Genomic DNA, 23,624 nt, shown 5'->3' with positions numbered 1-23,624 from the left:
AGATGCAGAGAGGAGGTGTGATGGCCAAATTCCAGGTGCAGTGAGAGACAGTGTCTCATGAATAAGTAAGGAAAGAGGATAGAGGAAGACACTGATGTTAATCTCTGGCTTCCACACATGCATGTGGATGCACACCCACATACATATGCATACACACATACACTGGTTGCCCAGTTACCCTGCCCTAGTTTTTACTAAGCTAACTTCTTACTCCAAACATCTGTGTTCAAATCACCTCCTCCATCTGGGCACCTATTTTTGTTTACTTACTTCTTTGTGAATGTTCCTCATTATAAGGCCAGTTATGCGGGGACAGGAACCTTTTCCATTGATACCATATACCACAGGGTCCAGCCCAGCGCCTGGCACACAGTGACTTATCTGGCAAGAGCCAGTGTTAGGCCATAGGCACACGCTAAGATTGAGGGGGAGCCTTTCATTATAATTTAGCAGGTAGTGCTCACAGCTGTCCACATTTTTTCCCAGGGACCAGGAGGCACAGAAGCAGCAAAAGATGGCTGGCTCCCCTCCGTCCCACCGTGAGAGGGCTACCCTCCCCCTACCTCAGTGATGATGTCACATAGGGCATGATTCTCTTACCCCTGGCTTGTACAGTTCTGTAGACAGCTGTTTTTCATTAACATGATATGGTGATGGGGAAGAGGGAGGGAGGATATGGGGTGGGCTACCCCACCCCTGAAAGAAACTAGTTTAGGGCTAACTACGTATATGTTCAAGTTCAGGAGAAAATGGGTAACAGAAGCGGCATTTTGGATTAAGTTATTCGAATCAAGGAGGAGAAAAATGAGGGCAAGAAAGGATAAGGAGGAAAAAAGATTCCTGAATAAAGGGAGAAGAGAGACAAGAAGAAGACAGGCAAGAAGAAGACTCAAGAAGCTGCTGTGGGAGAGCGAGCAGCACAAACCAGGTAGTGAAGCAGGCAGAGGCGGGGAGAGCTGGACCTCTGGCCCACTTGGCACCGTACTGGGCTTGTGCTCAGCTTGCTGTGAAGGGTGGTTGGCTGGCTGGGGGAGGGGGCTTCTCCGGCGTCCTGTGGAGGATCATTTACATGGCTGAGAAGCACGGTGAGAGGTCCCCGGCTAGGCCATCTCAGGTTGAGCCTCTGGATGAATCCACACTAGTTATGCAATAAGAAATGTAACCTCCCCCCCCCCCCACACACACACTTGCTGTTTTCTCTGTAAAATCAGGATTGTAGAGGAAAAAGAGGGTATTGAGTGTAACAAGGGTTTAAATGTATTATTAATAGTTCATCTTTAATAATGGAGAGACAATTGAGTATACTAGGTATTAATTGCATATTAATAGTTCTGGTTTTGGTTTTGGTTTTGAAGCCAGGGTTTCTCTGTGTAGTCCTGGCTGTCCTGGAACTCACCCTGCAGACCTGGCTGGCCTCAGACTCACAGAGATCCACCTGCCACTGCTCCCAAGTGCTGGGATTAAAAGTGTGCGCCACCACCTCCCACTCTAGTAATTTTCATTTTTAATAATGGAGAGAGATTACTGAGTGTACTCGGCTTTAGTTTCCCTAACTGTAGTCCCTTGTCCTTGCCCCAGGTCTCTCAGTTCCTACGCACAGTAAATTCAGTACGATGGAATTAACCTTTCCACTTCCTTTCTCTGCGTTAACTAAAATATAATAAAGATTCTCAGTGCAGAATATGATTGTGTTAGATACATAAAAATGATCAAAGTGGTATTTCACCAAAACTGATTGTGAAGACTTCAGACTGGTGTTCGAGAATTAAGTCTTATGGTTGAAAACTGAAAAAACAGTTAACCCTCATATTTCTGAAGTCCCTTTCTTCCTATATACTTTCCCCTTCTTCCTCGGGATAAGAGTTAATGAGAGCTGGGTGTGGTGGCATGAATCTTTAGCCCCAGCACTTAGGAGGCTGAGGCAAATGTGAGTTTCAGGGCTATGCAGAGAGACCCGTCTCAAACAACAATAACTCATTTGATAAGGAACTATCATCCTTATAGCACACACGTTTCCCCATCATACTACAATATCCTACAGCTTGTATCCAGAAAAGAGACTTGACAGGCACAGCTGCCTTTTTTTTGGGGGGGGGGCGTTGAGACAGAGTTTCTCTGTGTAGCCTTGGTTGTCATGGATTCACTTTGTAGACCAGGCTGGCCTCGAACTCACAGTGATCTGCCTGCCTCTGCCTCCTGAGCGCTGGGATTAAAGGCATGTGCTACCATGCCCAGCTTCACAGCTGACTTGTTGCCTGTGATACAGTGGGAAGGCGCCCCCTAAAACTGCCTTATTTTTAATTTTTCTACCTCTCTTCTGTTACCTGGGCTTTTTTTTTTTCTTTTTTAAACAAAGATAGAACAGACAGACTGCAGGAATGCAAACCTAAAAGAAACCAGACAAAAACCTCCCAATTTTGTACAGTGTATGCTGCCACTGATGACTCAGCTTCTCTTTCAACAGGAAACTTTATTGCTTAAGAGCACTCTAGACAGGTGTGGGGGTGCACCCCAGGAGTTGGCAGCTGGGAGCAGGAGGATGAGTTACAAGTCATTCTTAGTTTCTTTAAGAGTTCAAGGTCAGCCTGAAAACACACACACACACACACACACACACACACACACACACGCGCGCGCGCGCGCGCGGTCATACACTTGCACGAAGACATCACTAAATGTTGGCTGTCAGATGACTTTGTACGTCAGATTGTTAACAAATCCCCTAGCATGCTCTTCATGTCGTAACCTGTTGACATACTGAGAACACTCAGAATTTAGGCATGTATGGTGGCACACGCTGCTAGTATCAGCAACCCAGAGGCAGAATTGGGAGGGTCATTGTAGGTTGAAGCTAGCCTGATTTACATAGAGAACTCTAGGCCAAAAGAGCTACTTAGAGACCCAGTCTCAAAAACAAAACAAAACAAAACAAAACCAGACAATAGGAACGTACAAAAACCCTAACCAGAGCTGAGGACAGAGCTTAGTGGTTGAAGACTTGACTAACAAGCAAAGGAATTTATTTTCAATGTCAGACATCACCGCTTAACAACAAAACCTAAATACACAGTTAACATAGATTGTATACAATATATACTTAATCCAGTAAGGCAGCCGTTTGATTAAAAACCTTGTATCTAATTTATTTTCTGTACTTGTGTAGAGAATTAGAACTGTATAGTGGCGTTTATTTTTACTTTATATACTAGAAATGTTACATTTTCACCTTACTCCCAAGATTTGTGGGTGATTTAGAGGTTTAGTAAAGACGTGGTCTGTCTCTTGGCAGTCACATTTGATCCTGATGTTAGGATGTCAGATGTGAAAGAGAAGGAAATAAAAATCTCAGAAAAGTCATGCTGAAAAGATCAGAAATGGTTTCCACAACATCCAAAGCAGAGATCTGGTTTGCAGTGGCGGCGGCGTAGAGCAGGTTGCATTTGATCCGAGTCAAGACAATGGAGTGTTTAGGAGACACAAAGTAGCAGGGTGCAAATTGCTGCAGGAAACACCAAAGAGATAAGGGAAGGCCTTACCGCAATTCATCTTCTTACTGGCCAGAACCCAATTTGGCTAAGAGTTTTAGAATTCTTTTTAAAGTACTAGCCTATTTCAACGGAGTACTGGGGTTTTCTTTGTATTATACCCAAATCTCTCTTAAACTTCTATTCTTGCGATTTTGGTGTAAGGGTTAAGTCGGTGACTGAGAAGCTGGGAAGGCACCCCAGCCAATGGGAGCTCATACTGGTGATGTACTGCTTTCCAGCTCTGATTCATTGGCTGCCTAGGGTTTTGTCATTCTATCCCCGGCGTCTACAAGCAGCGTGGGTCGGGTTTTCAGTGGTCTAGCTAGCTAGACTGGATTTGGGCCGCCTGCACGTGCAGCCTCAATTTACCTTTAGCTCATCTCGAGCTCTTCATGAAAGCAGCTGCCACGTTTCTGACTATCCTTTATATATAAAAAAAAAAACCCTTCGGTTCCATTAACCTCATTGGAAGTCTTTGGAAATGCCGTTGAGATCAGATCACGTGACCATATAACGTGCACCCAAATACAATTCGGAATCCCTGGAGCGACACAGGGACAACCCACCAGAAGCACCAGGCACGTGTCCCAAGGCGTGAACTGGTTGCACACGCACGTTTGTGGTATGGCACCAGTGTGGGCATCCTGGGGTCTCAGGGGAAGGCTAACTTCCTTCCTCACGCCGGCCCCTAACGGGGACCGCGCTTGGAAGCTCGCGTCTGTAGGCACTCGTAAGCGGCGGCTCTGAACGACTACGGTCGCGTTTGGAGGAGGCCTCCGAGCCCTACCTAGAGCGAAGGCCGGGCGCCTGGCTGGCTCCCACCCAGGACTCCCAAGGCTCCCCCGGGGATCAGCCCAGGCGCCAGCCGCCCAACTGCAGCCCGCCGTGGAGCAGCGCAGGGCACTGACGTCACCGCCGCCCCTCCCCCGCCCTCGCCGCAGTTCCGGCCCTCCCACATCCGGGTCTCTCCAGCCGCTGGGCCGCGCCGCAGCTGCAGGGCGGGGGTGAGCGGCGGCGCGGGGCGGGGCCAGGCAGGGGGAGGGGCGGGCGCCGCCGAGAGCGCGCGTGCGCGGGGCCGCGCTAGAGGCGGCGGCGGCGGCGGCGGCGCGAGGGGCGGGAGCGCGCGTAGGAGCCAGAACGCCGTGGTCTCCGCGCCGGCCGGGTCCGCAGCTCGGGATCGGGTGGCTGGGGCGGGGGGAGGGGGGCCCAGGCAGGTGGGGCGGCAAGCGATGAGTCCTCGGCGCCTCCTCCGCCTCCCGCGGGCCCCGCTCTCTGCCTCCCGCTCCGACGCCCGGATGATCTGAGCCGCGAGGGCTCCGAGAGCCGGGGGCCCGGACCCAGCCCGGCTCCTCCCCTCCTCCGCCCGGGCCCGGCCACCGCCGCCGCCGCTGCGGGACCCCGTGCCCGGCCGCCGTCGCCACCGCCGCCCCGGCCGACCGAGGGACCCGCCCGCCCCGCGGCTGCTCCCGGTAAGCGCGGCGCGAGGGCGGGCGGGCGGGAGGGAGGGCGGGAGGGCGGGCCTGCGCGGCGGCGGCCAGGCCTGGGGCCTGTAAACAAGCCGGGCGTCTGCCCGGGCGATCCCGGGAGAAGACGCGACAACTCCACCCCCTGGGCGGCCTCCTCCAGGAGCCGGCAGCGGGCGGAGAGGGGTTAACGCGCGGCGGGGGCGGGGGCGGGGTGTGTGCGGCGGCGGGGAGGGGGGCGCGACCCTCGGCGGGCGGGGCGGGCCCCAGCCGCCGGGGGGAACTTTCGGGGAGCCCGAAGCGGGGTCGCCCCTTAAGGCAGACCAGCCCACGAGTCCCCAGGATGTGGAGACCGCCTCTGGTTTGAAAAGTGAGACCCCTGGCTCGGTAGTGTTGCCTCCAGGTCCGTTCATCATTCCGGCTTCGAGCAAACCCATTGAAGTAAACTACAGGTTTTGCATCATTTTGGCTGTGTATATTGGAGGGAAGTTCTTTATGTTAGTTTGGTTGAGGCGCGGCTCCCTTCTGCTTGTAGGTTGAAAATACACTCGGATTCTTTTCTTGAAAGACAGCTGGCTGTGAAGAGTCTTCTGCCAACTGGAGTTTTAGATGTTCTCCAAATTTCACCCTCCGAAGTATTTTTCTCGTTTCTCAAAGAAATCCACAAAGGTCAAAGTCTAAGCAAATCTACGTTGCCACCCCCACCCCAAGTTTCCTGCTAGGTGGAATAATGTGCCTGATGTATTTTTAAACGTGGTTAGAGTGTAAGGAGACGCAGTCTTTGAGAAGAATAAATGATTTTGACGTTATGGAAATTAATAACTTTCAACAGTTCTGATATGAAAAAAAAAAGCAAGCCCCATAATCTTTTCAAACCCAGGCTTTCAGATTTTAAACATGACCGCCTTCTCGATGCAGGAGAAACCCTCCCAGAGATTATTTCTGTAGTTACAGATGAGGAAGCTTGAGACTAGAAAGATAGTGGTGAGTGGTTTCACCCTCTGCTTTTAAATGTCTGCTTTATCATTTAATAATTTGAGACAAACCCCATGTCATCTTCCTGGTGTTACAGTTCTGTTATGGTTTGTGTGTGTGTGTGTGTGTGTGTGTGTGTGTGTGTGTGTGTGTGTGTTTTGTTGAGGATAGAGCCAGCCCAGGCCCAAAAAACAAAAACAAAACAACAACAAAAAAAAACCCTACATTCCCAGCCCAAGTTCCTCTCTTCATTTGTGTACCTCGTACATATCTGATTAAACATTCCACTGTGTTGGGATGACTGCTTTTCAGCTGGAAGTTTACAGCATAACACATTGAAATTATAATGAACTACATGTGCAACATTTTTATTTAATACTAAACACTTTTACTTTCTATCTGGGCAGTAATTATGGTGGTATAAAATATTAAGATGGATAACATTTCACACTAGTTGCCTTAATATATGTCTGAAAAATAGTGTAATTGGCTACTGGAAGCATCAAGTTGCTTCTTGCAAGGACTGTCTGTATTTTCACATGGATTGAATAACTATATTTCACTATGAAGGGCTGAAGTGATGAACCATAATTATAGTATAACCTGTTGAGCGCTGCTCTGCCAGAAACACGCTTGAAAATATCTGTGTCCCTGAACAAGTTATTTAACCTTTTGAGTCTCGGCTTCCGAATCAGTAATGCCAAGGGGGTGGTTTTCATCATCACATGTACTGTCCATTTATTAATTTGTTTGTTCTCTTGACATTTTGTGACTGTTACACATGCCAGCCATTTAGATGGCTCAGCATTCTGAAGTTTACTTTTCTTTCTGGGCTCTGTTCTTTTGAAGAGAATGTGATGTTTGTGGCTGTGTTTAGGGAAGCTTCCTGTGCTCTTTCTCCTGCCGTTGGGAAGCTTGGAAGAACTTTGAGTCTAGACAGGAGAATGGACATCCTGTGGAGCCAGCATGTGACTGAGACAGCGTGTTGAAAAGGCCGAAACTCTCAGTAGTTGGATGTGATGGGCATTATAATTATATATTACACACACACACACAGGCACACACACAGACACACACATAGACACACACAGACACAGAGTTTGGTTCAAGCTGAGTGTTGTTGATTTTGTCTTATTAAACTTTTGTTCAGAAGTTTACCTAATGCCTAGCTGTGCCCCCGCCTCCTCTTTCGTCACCTGGGAAACATGCTAAGTGGCCACTAAATGCCTGCATCTTTCTAGTTTTTTCAGACCACACCTTGACCTTTACTGTATGGCCATTAGAATGTGTTGCTGATTGTGATATAACCAAAAATCACTTCTTTGCTTTATAACTGTAAAGACGTTCTCTTCAAACAATCATCTGTCTGAGTAATACCCTTGGATACTTTACATCTTAATCAAATCAGAAGACAGTCTTAAAAATCAGCTCAAGCAGAGTTTATAGAAACAGATAAAAATAAGTCTTGTCCCTGTGACATGCATACAGGGAAACAGGTCATATGGGGTAATTAGGAAAAGATTTCTTGTATGCATTATCATGTTTGTCTTGTCTTCAGATAACAAAAATATTTAAAAATTCAGTTGCCTCATGTATTATTTTGCTGTTTTGTTTTTTGGGTTTTTTCTTTCTTTTTTTTTTGTTTGTTTTGTTTTTGTTTTATTTATTTATTTATTAGCAAGAATGTATTATTTTCTGGCATGTAAGTCATTCTCATGTAAGAAGCTTGGATTACTGTATAGCAAAAAAAGGTTGATAATGCTTTTCTTTCTTAACACTTTCTAATGTTTAATGTACTCTGTATTATATAACATTTAAAAATTTTTTAAAAAATTTATTATTGTTGCTTTGGGGTTTTTTTCCTTTTTTTCTTTTTCAGTGTTTTGGTTTTTCAAGACAGGGTTTCTTGTGTAGTCCTGGCTGTCTTGGACTCACTTTGTAGACCAGGCTAGCCTCGAACTCACAGACCCGCCTGTCTCTACCTCCTGAGTACTGGGATTAAGGGCATGCGCCACCACGCCTAGATATAAGTGACAATTTTATACTTCTTTCTTTTATTTTGCTTTGGTTTTTGTTTTTCAAGAGTAGGTTTCTTTGTGTAGCCTTGGGTATCCGGGACTACTTTGTAGACCAGGGTGGCCTCGAACTTACAGAGATCCAGCTATCTCTTCCTTATCAAGTGCTGGGATTACCACGCCCAGCTCTACAATTTTATACTTTGTTATGTGTTTCCAGAATATATATACATGCATACGTATATATTAATGATTTTAACCTTTACACTACTGTCTATATACTACTTACTCTATCTACTCTTGCTAAGGCAGCCAAAGCTAGAGAAGGTATTGAGTGCGGTGAGCTCTAAGTACCTTTCCCTAAAGTATAATAAGACTGGACACTTTTTTAATAAGAAATTAAGAAGCAAAAATTTATATGTTGATAAGTTGGACTGTCCGGCTAGAGAGATGTCTCTGTTGGTTAAGAACTTTTGCAATTCTGACAGCAAAAGAACTGAAATTTGATTCCCAACACCCACATGGTGGCTTATCAGTTACTTAGTTCCAGGGGATCTTACGCCTTCTGGCCCCCACCAGCTGTGGGATGCAAGCTCTCATGTAGGCAGGACATTCATACACATAAAAATAAATACATTAGACTGTAGGTAGTGTTCTGGTGTTTTGTTTTTTGTTTGGTTGGTTAGTTTTTTGAGACAGGGTTTCTCTGTGTACCCATGGCTGTCCTGGACTCACTTTGTGGACCAGGCTGGCCCTGAACTCACAGAGCTCTGCCTGCCTCTGCCTCCTTGAGTGCTTGTACCATGCCTGGATAATACTGTGTTTTTAATAGAGATGTTTTAAGCAGTCTTTGAGTGAGTGATAGAGAACTTGAGTTTTTATAATTCTTAATATTTCTATTTGTAACCCTTAACTCAAGTTAAGGGTATTAGTATTAATATTTAGGCTCCTAATTAAAATTCATTAGTTTTTGTGACAGATTTGACCATGGCCAATCATGATACAAAAATTCTTCAGGATAATTAGAAGAAAGCAAATAATAAAAACTATACTTAACTTAGGAGGCAGAGGCAGGTGCATCTCTGTTATTTCAAAGCCAGCCTGGTTTACAGAGTGAGTGAGTTCCAGGACAGACAAGGCTACAGAGAGAAATCCTGTCTCGAAAAACAAACAAAGCGGCCCTCTACCGTATGGACGGTTGCTTTGTGTAAAGCCATAGGCCTTCACGGCGGCCCCTTCTAAGATACATGTTTTCTCCTCTTGACACTAGTTTCCCTTCTTGTTTACTCATCCTTGAATCAGTATTTTTTCTTTCTATTTTTTTTCTTGTTTCTTGTTTTTTGTTTTTTGAGACAGGGTTTCTCTGTGTAGCCTTGGCTATCCTAGACTCGCTTTGTAGACCAGGCTGGCCTCGAACTCACAGCCATCCACCTGCCTCTGCCTCCCGAGTGCTGGGATTAAAGGCGTGCGCCACCACCGCCCGGCCTGAATCAATATTTTTAAATTGAATGTTTCTAAACATTTATAGTCATTCTTGTAATTATTCCCTAAACAATATAGCTTCCTTTACTCAGCATTTCCACTGTATTTGGTATTAAAGTGATCTAAATGTGACTGGAAGTGCACAAGTGGTTAGAATAGGTTACATGGGCGTGCTACACCATTTTAAATGAGAGACAATGGAACCCTGCCACCAGGCCCGTGCTGAGGGTCAGCGGATAGCGGTGTATGGGCTCAGTGAACCTAAATGACACTGCAGAATCATATCTATAGATTTAAAAATAGTCTTCAAATGGTCCTGAGTGCATTCTTTCAATTAAAAGGGCCTTGTTCCTGGAACCAGAATTCTAAAAGGTCGTTGTTAGCATTTCTGAGTCATGGCTTGCTGGAGTTTAAAGAGTACCTGTAAATGTCCACAGCTGCCTTCATCTGCAAGAACCCCTTCAAAAAGGCCATGCATGTGATGATGCTTATTTGCCATTTCCAGGGCTTTGGAAGGTAAAGCCAAAAATGTTGTCTTCACTCACCACTATTGAGATCGAGCAGTAGAGTTAATTTGGGGCAAGGGTTCGAGACAGGGTTTCTCTGTGTAGCCTGTCCTGTCCTGGACTCCCTAGGTAGACCAGGCTGGCCTTGAACTCACAGTGATCCACCTGCCTCTACTGAGTTAATATTCTTGAAGCGTTGAGAGCCTTAATGCAGAACCTGAGGAGCTATTTCTGAGTAGGTGAAACCAGCACAGGTTCACAAAGGAGCCATGAAGAAGTAGGGCAGTACTGTCCCTCAAAGGCTAGAACGCATCTGCTTTCCTACACAGTGCATTTTCTTGGCTGATTCATTAATTTTGAACTTTTTTTTTTTAATCAAATGGAAATGTTTTTTATAAGATTGGATAGACTACTTAAAGACTTATAGCCGGGCATGGTGGCATACACCTTTAATCCCAGAACTTGGGAGGCAGAGGCAGGTGGATCTCTGCGTTTGAGGCCAGCCTGGTCTACAGAGCTAGTCCAGGAGAGCCAGGGCTACACGGAGAAATGCTGTCTGGAAAAAACAAAAACAAACAAAAGGAGGAGGAAGAGGAAGAACAAGAAGAAGAAAGAAAAGACTTGTATTGGGCATGGTGGCTCACACCAGCATGTGATGTGAAGAAGAAGAAGAAAGAAAAGACTTGTATTGGGAATGGTGGCTCACACCAGCATGTGATGTGATCTCTTGAGTTTTGTGCCAGCCAGCCTGGTCTATATAGGGAGCTCAAGGCCTGCCAAGGCTACATAGCAAGACCTTGACTCAAAAGCAGGGGCGGGGCACAGCACTTGGCATACTTTCCATCATAAAGAAAGTACCAAAGAAATGATGGCTGTTGTTACTAAGTTTATGGGATCTTGAGATACTTGGGGGAATATTGACCGAGTGTGATGAGAAAATTGAGACTATATTAAAAGACTGTTGGTGTATAGACTTTTCATATACACAGGATTAAAGTTGAGTAAGAACAAAGTTAAGGAAAATTTTACTTAGCTTTCTGGGGTAGGAAAGGGTCATGCATGGTTTGAAGTTGTGATTAGGCAATAGTAGATGGTAAAATTGGTTATGAAGAATAGCAGTAAAAAGCAAAGGTGAGAATAATCAGTAAGGAAAGATTGAGTTGATATTTTGAAGAGGATTTAAATTTCATGGTTAGAAAAGATAAAAGTAGAGGAACTACATTGTTCTGCTTGACCCAGTTCTTGAAGTGGACCTTAAGGCTGTGGGTCTGCTCTGGGTTAAAGCTGAACACTTCAAGTCTTACTGCCTCAGCCCACAGCAGCACTAGACAGTAACTGCTCTCTCCCACTAAATCTGTACCACACAAATCCATTCTATAAATATAAAATCCTTCCCCAAATAATATTTTTCCTCTTTATGCTTAGAACCAGGCATCATCTTTCTGCCCAAGACTGGCTCCTTGTGTCTCTGGAGTTTATCCGACACTGCCTCTCCAGGGTCTTCCTCATAGTTACTTGCAGTCTGGAATTTGTCCCAGTCCCCTCCCCCCTTCCAATCAAAGCTCATTTTTAAAAGCATGCCTGTGTTACTTTTATGACTTTTAAATCATATATTTTACTTCTAAGTATGTGTACCTTAATTATGCTCAGTTTTGAAAGGGGAAATACAGCAATTAATTTCTGTGGACTGCCACATGGATAGTGGACATTCAGATGTCCACCTGGCAGTGGGCATTGCTGCTGTAGGGGGAGGAGGAGGTGGCTTGTGCTTTCTGGTAGCAGACATTTGATGTTTAAGTGTGAAGGTTGTATACATCATAGGTGGGACAAGATTTTTTTCCCCCTCAAAGACAAGGTCTCTCTGTGTAGCCTTGGCTATCCTGAACTCACTTTGTAGACCAGTCTGGCCTTGAACTTAAAACGATCCAACTGCCTCTGCCTCCCAAGTGCTGGGATTAAAGGCGTGCGCCACCATGCCCGGCAAGATTCTTACATTGGTTTAGAGCATAGGTTGTCTGAATGTGGGCTATACTCTGACTTCTTATCTTTTGGCTTTGAGGGTTAATAGGACATTTATAATCACATTTCTTTTCAGAGTAGCTGACATTGCAGATGTTATCATGGAATAGTTATTCTTGTAATCATAGAGGAATTATGTAGTCAGAGGAATTTGACTGCGTTAGTTAAAGAGGACAAGTTATCAACAGGTTTAATCTGAACCAGATTACTAACATACAGTCTGTTCATATACACCTGTAAGCTAAACCTTATAGCTGATTAAAATGTTACACTGTTTCTGGCATTTAGAAAATATGTTAATATTCTGTTACTAGATCTTAAGTGGCAATTTCTTGTATAGTCAGTAACTTCAGTTCATTTCTTAGACTATGATGCTAATGAGAGCAGAGTTGTAAATTTATGTGCCTCTTATTTTTCTGACCTTGACATTATTGACTAGTAACAAGTGTTTATATAACAGGTACTGTTGAAGATATTTTAAGTGATCTCTTTAAAGCCTCGCAACCTCCCTGTTAGATAGATAGCATTATTAGTTATATCCTAACAAATGAGGAAATGGAGACAGAGCTCTCTCTGTAGTTAGTAAAGCCAAATGCGTGTTCTGGGGCTTTTGAAAGTAACTCTAAATGTGGGTCACTGCACTTTAAAAAAAAACTTTTTATTGACTCCTTGTGAGTTTCATATCATGTACCCCAGTCCCCCTCATCTCCCGTACCTCTCATATCCTGCCCTTCACCCTTGCACACACCCCAAAAAAACCTCACACAAAAACAGAAAACATCTCACCAAGGAAGCTGTAGTGTGTCACAGTGTGTCCCACAAAATATTCCTTTGTCCACACATAGTCACTTGCATGTGTTCATTGCAATGAGTCATTGGTCTGGTTTGAGATCTCTAGCTTCTGTGACACCATCAGTCCTCATCTGGACTCCTTCCAGGTTGTCCTGTTGTTGCCCTGTGTCATAGAGATCCTGCAGCTTTGGATCAGCAGGGCCGCCCCTTTTCACCAACTGTTTGAAGATGATAAAGATTTTGGAATGGGCCAACTCAGCCCTGGATCTGAACCTGAGTGGCAGCTGATTTGGTCAGCGTGCTGCCTCTTCCTTATCCACACCAACAGATCAAGCTCTCCAGCACTGCTCCAGCTAGCCTATCCAATGCCACCACTGGCAGGAGGCAGGGTCAACTCTGCTGCTTTCGTGCCCTTGGGTCAGCTCACCTGCGTCTATGCTGCCCAGTCAAGGCACTGGTCTACAGGAGAGCTGGCCCTGCCCCTTACTGGCTGTAGCCTCATTCCCTCAGGGCCAGATACCACAGGTGCCTAGGGGCCTAGGGATAGGAGCGTCCATCGCCCCCACTCCCATACCCATGCTGCTTCCCTCCACCCCCTCCACCAGGGCCAGCTCTGATTGATTCCACTTTTATTGCTGCTGTTGAAAGTCTGTTTGCGGTAGTGATGTGTCAGAGTCTTTGTATACGAAGGATATGACTTCAGTTCTATTGTACCCAAAGACTGTGACTCTTGTGGTGAGTTGGAATCTAATATGGCAGTGCATAAAACACTTGAAAATCATCACTATGTCATATTAGCTTCCTTTAGAACTTTTCATCAAGTAGAGCTACGCATGTGTGCACGTGCACACATGAGACACACACACACACACACACACCTGGGGCTACAGTACAAAAGAAAGTCCTTGAAAATTGGGGCCTTGTTTCACTCATTGGAACTAGGTCCTCAGTGTGTGTCTGTTTAATCACTTCATTTTCTTCAGTTTTTGATCACATGACAAAAAATTAAATGTGAACTAGAAATATGTCAGACTGAGAAAGCATAGGTCATGTGTAATTTAGCTTAAATGTAGGGTGTTACTTTGCATTTATCTGTAAGGCTATCTCAAGAAGAGATGGAAAAACAGTCTTCATTCATGCTCTGTGCGCCTCAATTGTTTCAGTGCATGTGTGATTCAAGAACTATATGTTCTGTTCCAAAGAATAAGGTAATTGATAACCAGCTTTGAATGCCTAAGTTCTTAAGTGTTGTTTCCTTTACTTTGATTGGTAGACACTTTAATCAAATTTGTTATTACATTTATATGATATGGTTTGCCTTCCTTTGTTAACAGAATTCAGAAGTAAAAAATAAGGAAAGCATAGTTATGTATTTTGTGTTGTTTTCTATGCAAAAATCTCAGAACTTGTCAGGCTTTAGAAAACCATCTTTGCAGCTTGCCGTGTGGCACTCCTGGAGTGGACGACAGCGGACGGTCCCTGCTGAGATGTGGAAGGCTTTGGATGGCCTAAGTGGCAGCTTCTGTTGTGTGTCCAGTCCACAGCTTAGCCCAGAAGTTCAAATCTGTCATCGTCTGCAAACATGCTTCCAGCATCTCTGTCATGGGACTGCTGGCCCTGCAGTGGCTGTGGGTAGTGGGAAAGTAGCTCCTCTGCTACAGCTCCCAAGACTGCCAGAGAGAGTGGCTGCTCTTCCCAAAGTTAGTCCGGGTCATGTCTGAATTGCCTTATTCTTGGCTTTTCATGTAAATAAATTTTTAGTTAACCCATCCAGAGCTCTGTAGCTTGTTGTTTTCCTGGCATAAGGATCTCATTAGGTTCCTCAAGCTGGTCTCTGAACAGCTCAGCACAAGAGAAACTGCCACCTTATTCTCCTCTCTGACCTCACATGTGCACGGCCATGCCCAGCTCAATATTTTCATATTTATGATCTGTTATGATTGTTTCTGTGGCAGTGAAACAGAAAGAACTGCGTTCTACAGGATAAACAAGATGGAAGTGATAAGACGGAGTTTGTTGGCAGGTCAGCTTCCATGGGAACATCTTCCTCTGCAGAAGAGAATCCCTGCTCACAGCAGGAAAGTCAGGTTGTCTTGTGCTAAATACTGACCCAAAAAGCGTGTTCTCTTCCTTTATGGATCTTAAATATACAGGGAGAGGTTGCTTGTAAGGGAAGTACAGACTTCTGTGGGCATGTGGCTAAATGGCAGATCTATTTCCTGAGACAAGGAAAGTTCTGGGCCATGTCACTAGAAGTGAGGCTATTCAGATACAGGTGGTAGGTAGTTGGATATACTTTTTCATCTTTTTTATTTTTCCTTTCCCAGCAATCCCTATCCTACATAGGAAATCTGTGTGTCAATGTGTAGCTTCAGTGGATGTTTGTGGCATCTGTTTGGAAGACGTCTCTCTCAGAAGTCTTCTGGGGCAGCTGCTGTTGGCTGTCTTTCCTAGGGGGATGTTTCATATATATAAAATATTCAGAAGCCCCATGAGTTTCCTATGTTGATGCAGCATTTCTCACCTTAAATGTTAAATAAGTTACATTTCTCCCCTTTGACTTAAGTGTACAAGGGTTTTAGCAAATGCTTAAAATGTTCAGTTGAAGAAAGGGACGGTTGGCTCAGGAAGTCAACTATTGTTTTCTGGGTCAGCCAAGTCTGGATCATTAGCAAGCTAGGAGTTAGCTCCATTTTAAAATTCTGTGGTTATTATTCAAAACTGATAATTTAGATCAGCTAGCAGATGAGGCCAATTGAGACTGTACATATCAAACATAGGGAAGCTTCACAGATGAGACAGCTCTATGCCACTTAAATCTGTACTGTAACTGATAGAGAAAATGGGTCAGTATCTAATTTTTACAGTCACTAGAACCCTCCAACTAAATTTAGCTCCCAGTTATTCAGTATATTTGTAAAATTTACTTTTAAAAATTGTGTGAGACACATGTAGGTAAAATATAAGACAGCTACTTTGTGTATCCAAGTCTGACCAGGTCTGGATGTGACGTGTACTCTGTGCACTATGCACTATGCACTATGCATCCAAGTCTCAGCAAGTCTGGATGGTGATAGTTTTTTTTTTAAATTATGAAACACACGTACCGAAGTCCTGTAACATGTACTCTGAATCATGTGCCAACATCTATACAAATTGACTCGCTGAGTACTTATAACATTTTACCTGTTCTGGCAAGAACCAGTTCTTTCTTAATAGTTTGGGGGTTAGAAAGATGACCTTTTGCACAACAGACCTTTGTCTTATTTTGGTTAGTTCAATTAATTGACTCTAGCTGCATTTAGAATTTTTTAAAGCTTTTATTTGGGGTCATATTTATTTAATTCAGATGTTCACTTGCATTAGAATTATTTGAAGTTTTTTTTTTCTGTTAAAGGTAAATAAATATTTAACAAAAGTAAATATTTAGTTGAAGCTACATGGTGAAATATTGGATAGCTGAGAAATTTTCCAGTAATTTCTTTTACCTTTAGAAAAATAAATACAGATCTTTTCCATATCTAGTCTTGTGGGCATTTCTTTTAGCCATTTTATGTAATAATACAGAGAAAGCTATAGTGATTATCCTAAGCAGCTTTCATAGCTCACACGTCAAATTTACCCATTTAAAATTTATAGTGGTCATTATTACAGTCTTACCTCTGTCTTCCAAACTGGTCTCCAGTTCTTGGGTTTACTCAGTCCTATTACCTTAGCCTCCTGAGGAATTGAGACTGCAGATGTGGGCCAAGCTGCTCCCTTCCCCAGTTCAGTTGCGGTATTTTCATGGTCCCAAAGGTAAACTTACCCAGCACTCAGACACTGTTCCACTCTCTCTCCTTCCTTAAAAATCTCTTTATCTCTTTCCTATCTGTAAATTGGCCTGTATGAGTATGTAGTGTAAATGCAACGCAGATAACTTTAATCAGTGATTTAAAACAAAAACAAAACCAAAAAGAACCTGACAGGAATGCTTGAAAGAGAGCTACTTACAGATAAAATCATCCAGATAATGGTCGCTTCTTTCTTGTCTGACTAGGGAAAAATATGTGGTAATTCAGAGGCTGTGTCCAAATTTAAATCAAGAATTGAACTTGTCTCTACCATAACTGAATGTGTGTTGTGGGCCTCTAGTGTTGAGGGATGCTCAGTGGCTGCTCAGCTTTTTTTTTTTTAAATGCTGCTGTTGTGGTTTTTGGGTTTTTTGTTTTTTTGTTTTTTTTCCCCCCCTAACTTCTGACACTCAGATTTTCTTGAGTTTTACTGAAGTGTTTCTCACTGCGACTGTCAGCCTTGGATTCAGCCACTGTCCTTGCCTCCTAGGTTCAGTAAGAGAGGCTTAGACGCACGCTGGGTGGCTAGAGTGGTGTTGCTCAGTGTGAGGAGGAGAGCGGTGTGAACAGCATTCGGATGGCTACTCAGATCTCAGGACACTGAGCTCTGGACAGTAAACCGTGAGGTTGTTGAAGAGAAGACTAAAGCAAGGCCCTTGGGAGGCAGAGACAAATTGATCTCTGATTCAAGGCCAGCCTGGTCTACATGGCAAGCTCTGGGCTAGCCAGGGCTACAGACTGAGCCCCTGAGAGAGATGGGGAAGGAAGAGAAATATTGAGGCAAAGATATAATGTTGGGCTTTTCAAGACAGGGTTTCTCTGTGTAGCCTTGGCTGTCCTGGACTCACTTTGTAGACCAGGCTGCCCTCAAACTCACAGCAATCCACCTGCCTCTGCCTCCCGAGTGCTGGGATTAAAGGTGTGCGCCACCACGCCCATCCTCACATAGAATCTTAAAGCCAGTAAAATGCTGCTGTAGTAAACAAACTGGGAACTTGGTGGCAGGAGGGTGTGGACGCTTAGAATCTGCCCTCTTGGATACTATGGAGTAATAGATTAGAAAGAAAGCCAAGAGTATTTTGTATCTAGTTTATTTTATTTGTATGAGTGTTTAGCCTGCATATATGCATGTATCGTGTGTGCCTGTGCCCCTAGAGGTCAGGAGGCGGCACTGGGTGCCCTGGAACTGGAGCTAAGAGATGATTGAGTGCCAGCAACCATGTGGGTGCTAGAAACCTAAGCCAGACCCAATGCAACAACAAGGGTTCTTAAATGCCGGGCCTTCTCTCTGGCCCCGTTTATGCAGTCTTTTGTTTTTTGTTTTGTTTTTGTTTTTGTTTTGAGGAGATGATGAAAGTAGGTTCCCTCCTCAGCTTATAAAATAATTTTCTGTTACATTTTTGTTAGCATACAAATAATGGGGCTTATTGGTACCTTTGTACATGTATGTTACCATTTACCTTGCTCCTATAGTTGTTCTTCCTTGCTAACCTTCCCCAGCTTCCTCCTCCACTTTTTCATTGGTCACCTCCTTCCCTGAAATAGTCCATATCTCTGTGTGTATGTGTGTTGAAAGCCTGCAATGTCGGTCTTTTTTAAAAAAGATTTATGTATTTATTATATATACGGTGTTCTATCTGCATATACGCCTGCACACCAGAGGAGGGCACCAGATCTCATTATAAATGGTTGTGAGCCACCATGTGGTTTCTGGAATTGAACTCAGGACTTTTGGAAGAACAACCAGTTCTCTTGGCCTGTGAGCCATCTCTCCAACCCAGCAATGTTGGTCTTCTTAAATTTATTTATTTTACTTAATATTATCTCTTCCATTTTCCTGCAAATATCCAGTTCTTTGTGTCAGAAATACTGCCTAGGGGACTGGAGAGATGGCTCAGAGGTTAAGAACACTGACTACTTACTCTTCCAGAGGTCCTGAGTTCAATTCCCAGCAACCACATGGTGGCTCACAACCAGGTATAATGTGATCTGATGCCCTCTTCTGGTGTGTAGTCATACATGTAGACAGAATACTGTATACATAACAAATACATCTTTAAAAAAAAAGAAATACCGCGTAGAGTATTTTGATGTACTTTTTAAAGAACGAAGTGATAGAAATGTGTTTTCTTACAACAAGTGGGGTTCATTTTTTTGAGGTTCATTATTTTAGCAGATAAAGTTACCTGATTTAAATTGAGACTAATAGAAACAGGTTTATAGTGTGTATATTATTTGTTTTAATAATTAGATACTTTGTTAAAAAAAAAAGACTTCCATATATATCTGCATTGACTTTTATAAATGACCTGCATTATAATAAGAGAAATTTAAGAATATTTATTTGGGCTTTTGCGGGGGGGGGGGGGGATTGTTTTTATCTAGTTAACCTACAGGTTACATTGATCTTTCTGTTTTGTTTTTGTTTTAAAGCAATAATTGAATCAAGAGAAATCTGAGAAAGTATAAACCTGGGAGAGAAATTAGTTTGATAGTCTAAAATATGTTGCCTTTGTAAACTGCCAACTAATAGACCCTGTAAGAAAATCTGTGTCACTAACAAGTGTGCCCCACATAGACGTGGCGGCCCGGTCATCTGCTGAGTCCAGTTCTAGGGATCTGGTGGTGCAGCTTTCTCTGTGATATAAAGTATTTACTTAGAAAACATGTGCTGTTAGAACATTTGCTAAATGAGACTTGGCTCACTGTAGATGAGGTTCCATGTTTTGCTGGTTTTGAGTGTCCATGCAACAAATAATGCTAGAGACTTTTGCTACTGTGAGCCAGGAAACACAGGAGCAGAGCTGAGTTAATAGCTCTGACTTCACAGGCTCTGCAGTGCCCGCATCCTTAGAGCCTCCAGCTACGGATCAGTTCGTCCTCGTTAACATATCATGCATCTCCTTGAGAATGGTGTCAGTTGGTCTGTAAGAAATACTTAAAAACAAAGCAAAACTCCTTTGCCAGTAGTGGAAATTATGAATGACCTTTAAGAAGGCTTGGAGCCGGCTCAACCCAAGAACTCAAGCAAGGCTGTGACACCGTCTTCTGACCGCCAAGAGCAACAAGCACACACGTGGTGCACATACATGCAGTCAGGCAAAGCACACGTAACATAAGTCTAAAAGCTTTTTTTTAGAAGGTGATATGTGAAAAATAAGTTTGTGTGTAATGACTAGTGAGCTTGATCATTGTTCCATGTATTCATTAGCCATTTGTCTTATTTATTTACTCACTTAATTACCTGTTCATATCTGATTTTCCATTTCATTTCATTTCCTTAGAAGTGTTTATTCTTCCAGAGGTGGCAGTTGGAGGATTAGGACTTACAGCTGTCTTGGGCCTACAGCAGACTCCATCTCACATGGTAAAGCCGTGGTGCTTGTCTTAGGTTCTCATATTTTAGGACTCTTCTTATTCCTATAGTGCAGATACTTAGGATTGTTTGCCTTTCAGAATGTCTTGTTGCTATTGCTTTCTGTTGCTTTGTTTTTGAGGTAGAGAGAGTCTTGCTCTCCTTAGATACGTAACCCTCCTGTCTCAGAAGTGCGCACCACTAAACACTTCCCACTGCTGGTGTGTGGAATTTAAGTGTAAAGGTTTATTCAGCCAGCAGTTCTTTGCAATTCTGGAGTCAGTCTTTCCTTTGCAGCACCCTGCAGTTCTTAGAAAGCCGTTCTACACAACACTGCAGAAGCCTTTCCAGGTGTGCCAGTGAGGCTTGTTACAGTGTTTGGCCATGAGTCTTCGCTCTTGTGTTATCCATAAGGTGGTATGTAGCCTCCCACTGCAGGGGAGGAGCAGGCCAGCTGAACCAGTTCCTCCCTGAAATCTCCCCCCCACATAGCTATGAGTATAGTGCAACATAAAACTGTAAACCTAGCCAGGTGTGGTGGCGCACGCCTTTAATCCCAGCACTCAGGAGGCAGAGGCAGGTGGTATGGCTGTGAGTTCGAGGCCAGCCTGCAAAGCAAGTCCAGGACAGTCAAGGCTACACAGAGAAACCCTGTCTTGAAAAACCAAAAGAAAAAAAGAAAACTGTAAAGCTTGTCTTCTTACTGGATTGTGCAGCTTCTGAGTGTGAACTTTGTAGATGACAGCCATGCTGCGCTGTCAAAAGCACTGTTGCTTACGTTTTCTTTTGTTAAGATGTGTTTGCTCTTAGTGTAGCTCCCCGCTGTCTGATTTCTTACAGTTAGACACTCTGGCCTTCCTGCTCTGCACTGTGTCTCCATCCACTCATGTTGTCACTTGGCTGCATGTTTTTCTCATTTCTGTCTTTCCCTAGGCAAATCATTTGCTTCTCCTAAGTCTTCTTATGCCTTCTAAAATGTTGCAATGTTTTTTCATCTCCTAAATTTATGTTCTTAGCTTTGTTAATGATTCTTTTTTATTTCTTATTTTTCATTTTTCACAATCAAGTTTTTAAATTTTTTATGTGTAATTAATTTTTTTAGTCTTTTGTTTTCTCTAGAGTAAATCAAAGGCAACACATTCTTGAGTACTTTTCAGAAATATATTTAGGCTCCATAATTTTTGAAAATTTTAAATTCTTTTGACAATTTTCTACATGAATACAATGTGTGTGATCATATCATATCCAACCCAAATCCCTTTCCCCCAGATCCCTCTCCCACCTTAGTGCCCTGTCATTTTATTTATTTATTTATTTATTTATTTATTTATTTATTTATTTTAACCCACTGACTCTAGTTAATGCTGTGTGAATACAGTTTTATGTGAGGCCATCCACCAGTTGTAACAGCCATCATTTGCAGTAGCTCCTCGGTGGGGAACTGGAGGTTCATAAGCCACTCCCTGTGGACTAGATTGTTGACTGTCTTGGTCTGGTGCAGGTGACCGTGGCTGCTGTTGAGTTCATAGCACTCCTCCCCATCCTCTCACTGGTGCATCCTTTCCTCCCCCTTCCTCAGTGTTCCCTGAGCCTTGGCGGTCGCTAGGGGAAGGGAGAGGAGAGTGCTATAAATATCCCAGGTAGGGCTGAGTGCTCAGCTGTCACAAGTCTATTCTCAGCACTTTGACTGGCTCTCTCTGCCTTGACTGATGCCCACCTAAGCACAAGCTTCTCTGACCAGACCTAGCCAAAGAGCACTGTTAGCCTTTGGGTAGAAGCATAAATATTTAAAGGCAGTTTGACAAGAGAATTTAGTTATGCTTCCCCCAGGGCAGAGGTTCTCAATCTTCCCCATGCTTGCAACCCTTTAATTCCTCATGTTGTGGTGACCCCCCCGACCATAAAGTTATTTTTGTTGTTAATTCATAACTAATTTTGCTACTGTTAGGAACGGTAATGTAAATAGCTGTGTTTTCCAAGGTGACACCTGTGAAAGGGTCTGTGACCTCTTCAGCCATGGGCTCCTGGCCAGGGTTATAGTAGCAGGCATCACTTCCTTCCAGGGAGCCAGCCTCAGATCCAGTCAGCAAGTAGTTGACTGCCCCTATCCTGTGCCAGTGGGCACAGCTTGCCTGAGAGGTTGGTTTTGTAACACGCAGTGTCCACCATGTAGATCCACGAGTGCTTGTTCCCTACTGCGGGCATGCATAGCACCTGCCAGCACTGTGACAGCAGCCAGCAGGTAGGATATTTCCAGCTCAGTTCTAGCTTCATGGCTGCACAAATTTTGTTTCTGTTTTCTATTTAAAGGCTACCCATTTTCTCTGTTGTTTACCCCAGAATAGTATGACTAGATAACTCTGCTTGTCAGAGTATGTGGGCATCATTTATATTATCTTCCCCTTGGAGTTTAAGCTGGCAGACTGAATTATATAGATTTACAGTTTATCATGACCATTCTTAGAAGGGTCTAATAGTCCTTAGTTTGGGACAGTTTGCTTTCAGAAACATGCATTATTGTGCTGTTTCTTCCTGCAACAAACACATGTGTAGAAGTACCGTGCTTTCAAAAATGACATTTTTTTCCACGTTTTCTAACCAAGGAAACAAGTTGCAAACTTCTGACATGCATTTGTTCAATTTAGTTAGAAACTTTTTTTTGCCTAAGGAATGATGCCTTAGAGTGCACTACTTTTGCCTGTCAACACAGTTGTACAGGTTCTGAGTATGTGGCTGTGTTTAGTGAAATCAGTGTTTTACTTTTCAAGCATCAGGGACCTTAGTTTTAGTCACAGAAGCTCATATAAGTGTTTGTTCAGTGTGTTCAGTTTTCCATAGACACAGTGACTTTGCTTTCAGAAACGTGTTACCGTGCTGTTTCTTCCTGCAGCAAGCACATGTGTAGAAATACAGTGCTTTGCCTGCTCTTCACTGTCTTCTCCTGTCAGGCTTTAACATTAGGGCACATTGCCATCCTTTCCAGTAGAAGGACCTGACTACCAGGCATTACGTCAGTACTCACTGCTGATTTAATACACTATTATAGCCGTGGCGGTTTAGCGCAGTGCAGACTACTGTGTCCTCTTACAGGTGCAGTGTAAAGGAGGTTTCACTACATCCAGGAGTGTGCTCACTCCAGAGCTTTAGGAGATGCTTTCCCTTGCTTTCCCACCTCCTGTGGCTGTTAGCACTCTACTCCTTGCCTTGGAGGTACATTACTCCCAGCATCATGGTGACCGTCTTCACCTGCTGTCAGGTGGCCTGTGTGTGCCAGATATTTTCTAACTTCTGAGGACGTGTTGCTGCATTTATAGACATGGACCATCCAGGATTACTTTGCCATCTTAAATTCCCAACTTAGTCATAGCATAACGATATCATAATCATAAAGACCATCTTTTCCTGACCTCCAGATTAGGTAGCATAGGGTCAAGGCCCGGTAATTTCAGAAGCCGTTACTCAACTCACAACAGGTAATCATTTTGTGTTGCGGCTTTGAAGTGAGACAGCCATGTGGACTCAAAATTAGACTAAAGCCTCAGATTGTATGCTGCTAATATTGTTCTCCTTAGGAAATGACAATACACAAATACTGTTGGGGGAAAGTGGGTGAAGTGAGCTCAGCCTTGTTACTAGGAGCAGCAGAGAACCCAGGGG

General features: G+C 43.7%; 1 protein-coding gene across 2 annotated transcripts in view; it reads left to right on the top strand.

The window, feature by feature from the left end:
• Positions 1–641: 641 nt before the first annotated feature.
• The window catches only part of PPM1A (protein phosphatase, Mg2+/Mn2+ dependent 1A), a 41,564-nt gene continuing 18,581 nt past the window's right edge, over positions 642–23,624 (top strand). Inside the window, exon 1 of one of the 2 annotated variants that reach the window (XM_084791178.1) lies at positions 642–928. In XM_084791178.1, the coding sequence (XP_084647304.1) occupies positions 676–928 (253 nt within the window). In that variant the 5' untranslated portion in view covers positions 642–675. Of the gene's footprint in view, positions 929–4,663; positions 4,997–23,624 lie in introns of those variants that run through there. The other variant, XM_084791179.1, reaches the window with a different exon arrangement.

Source organism: Acomys minous (assembly GCF_964271855.1).
Source record: "Acomys minous genome assembly, chromosome: 8".
Classification (NCBI taxonomy): domain Eukaryota; kingdom Metazoa; phylum Chordata; class Mammalia; order Rodentia; family Muridae; genus Acomys; species Acomys minous.
Note: the sequence above shows the minus strand (reverse complement) of the source record. Positions and strands in the feature narration are given on the sequence as shown.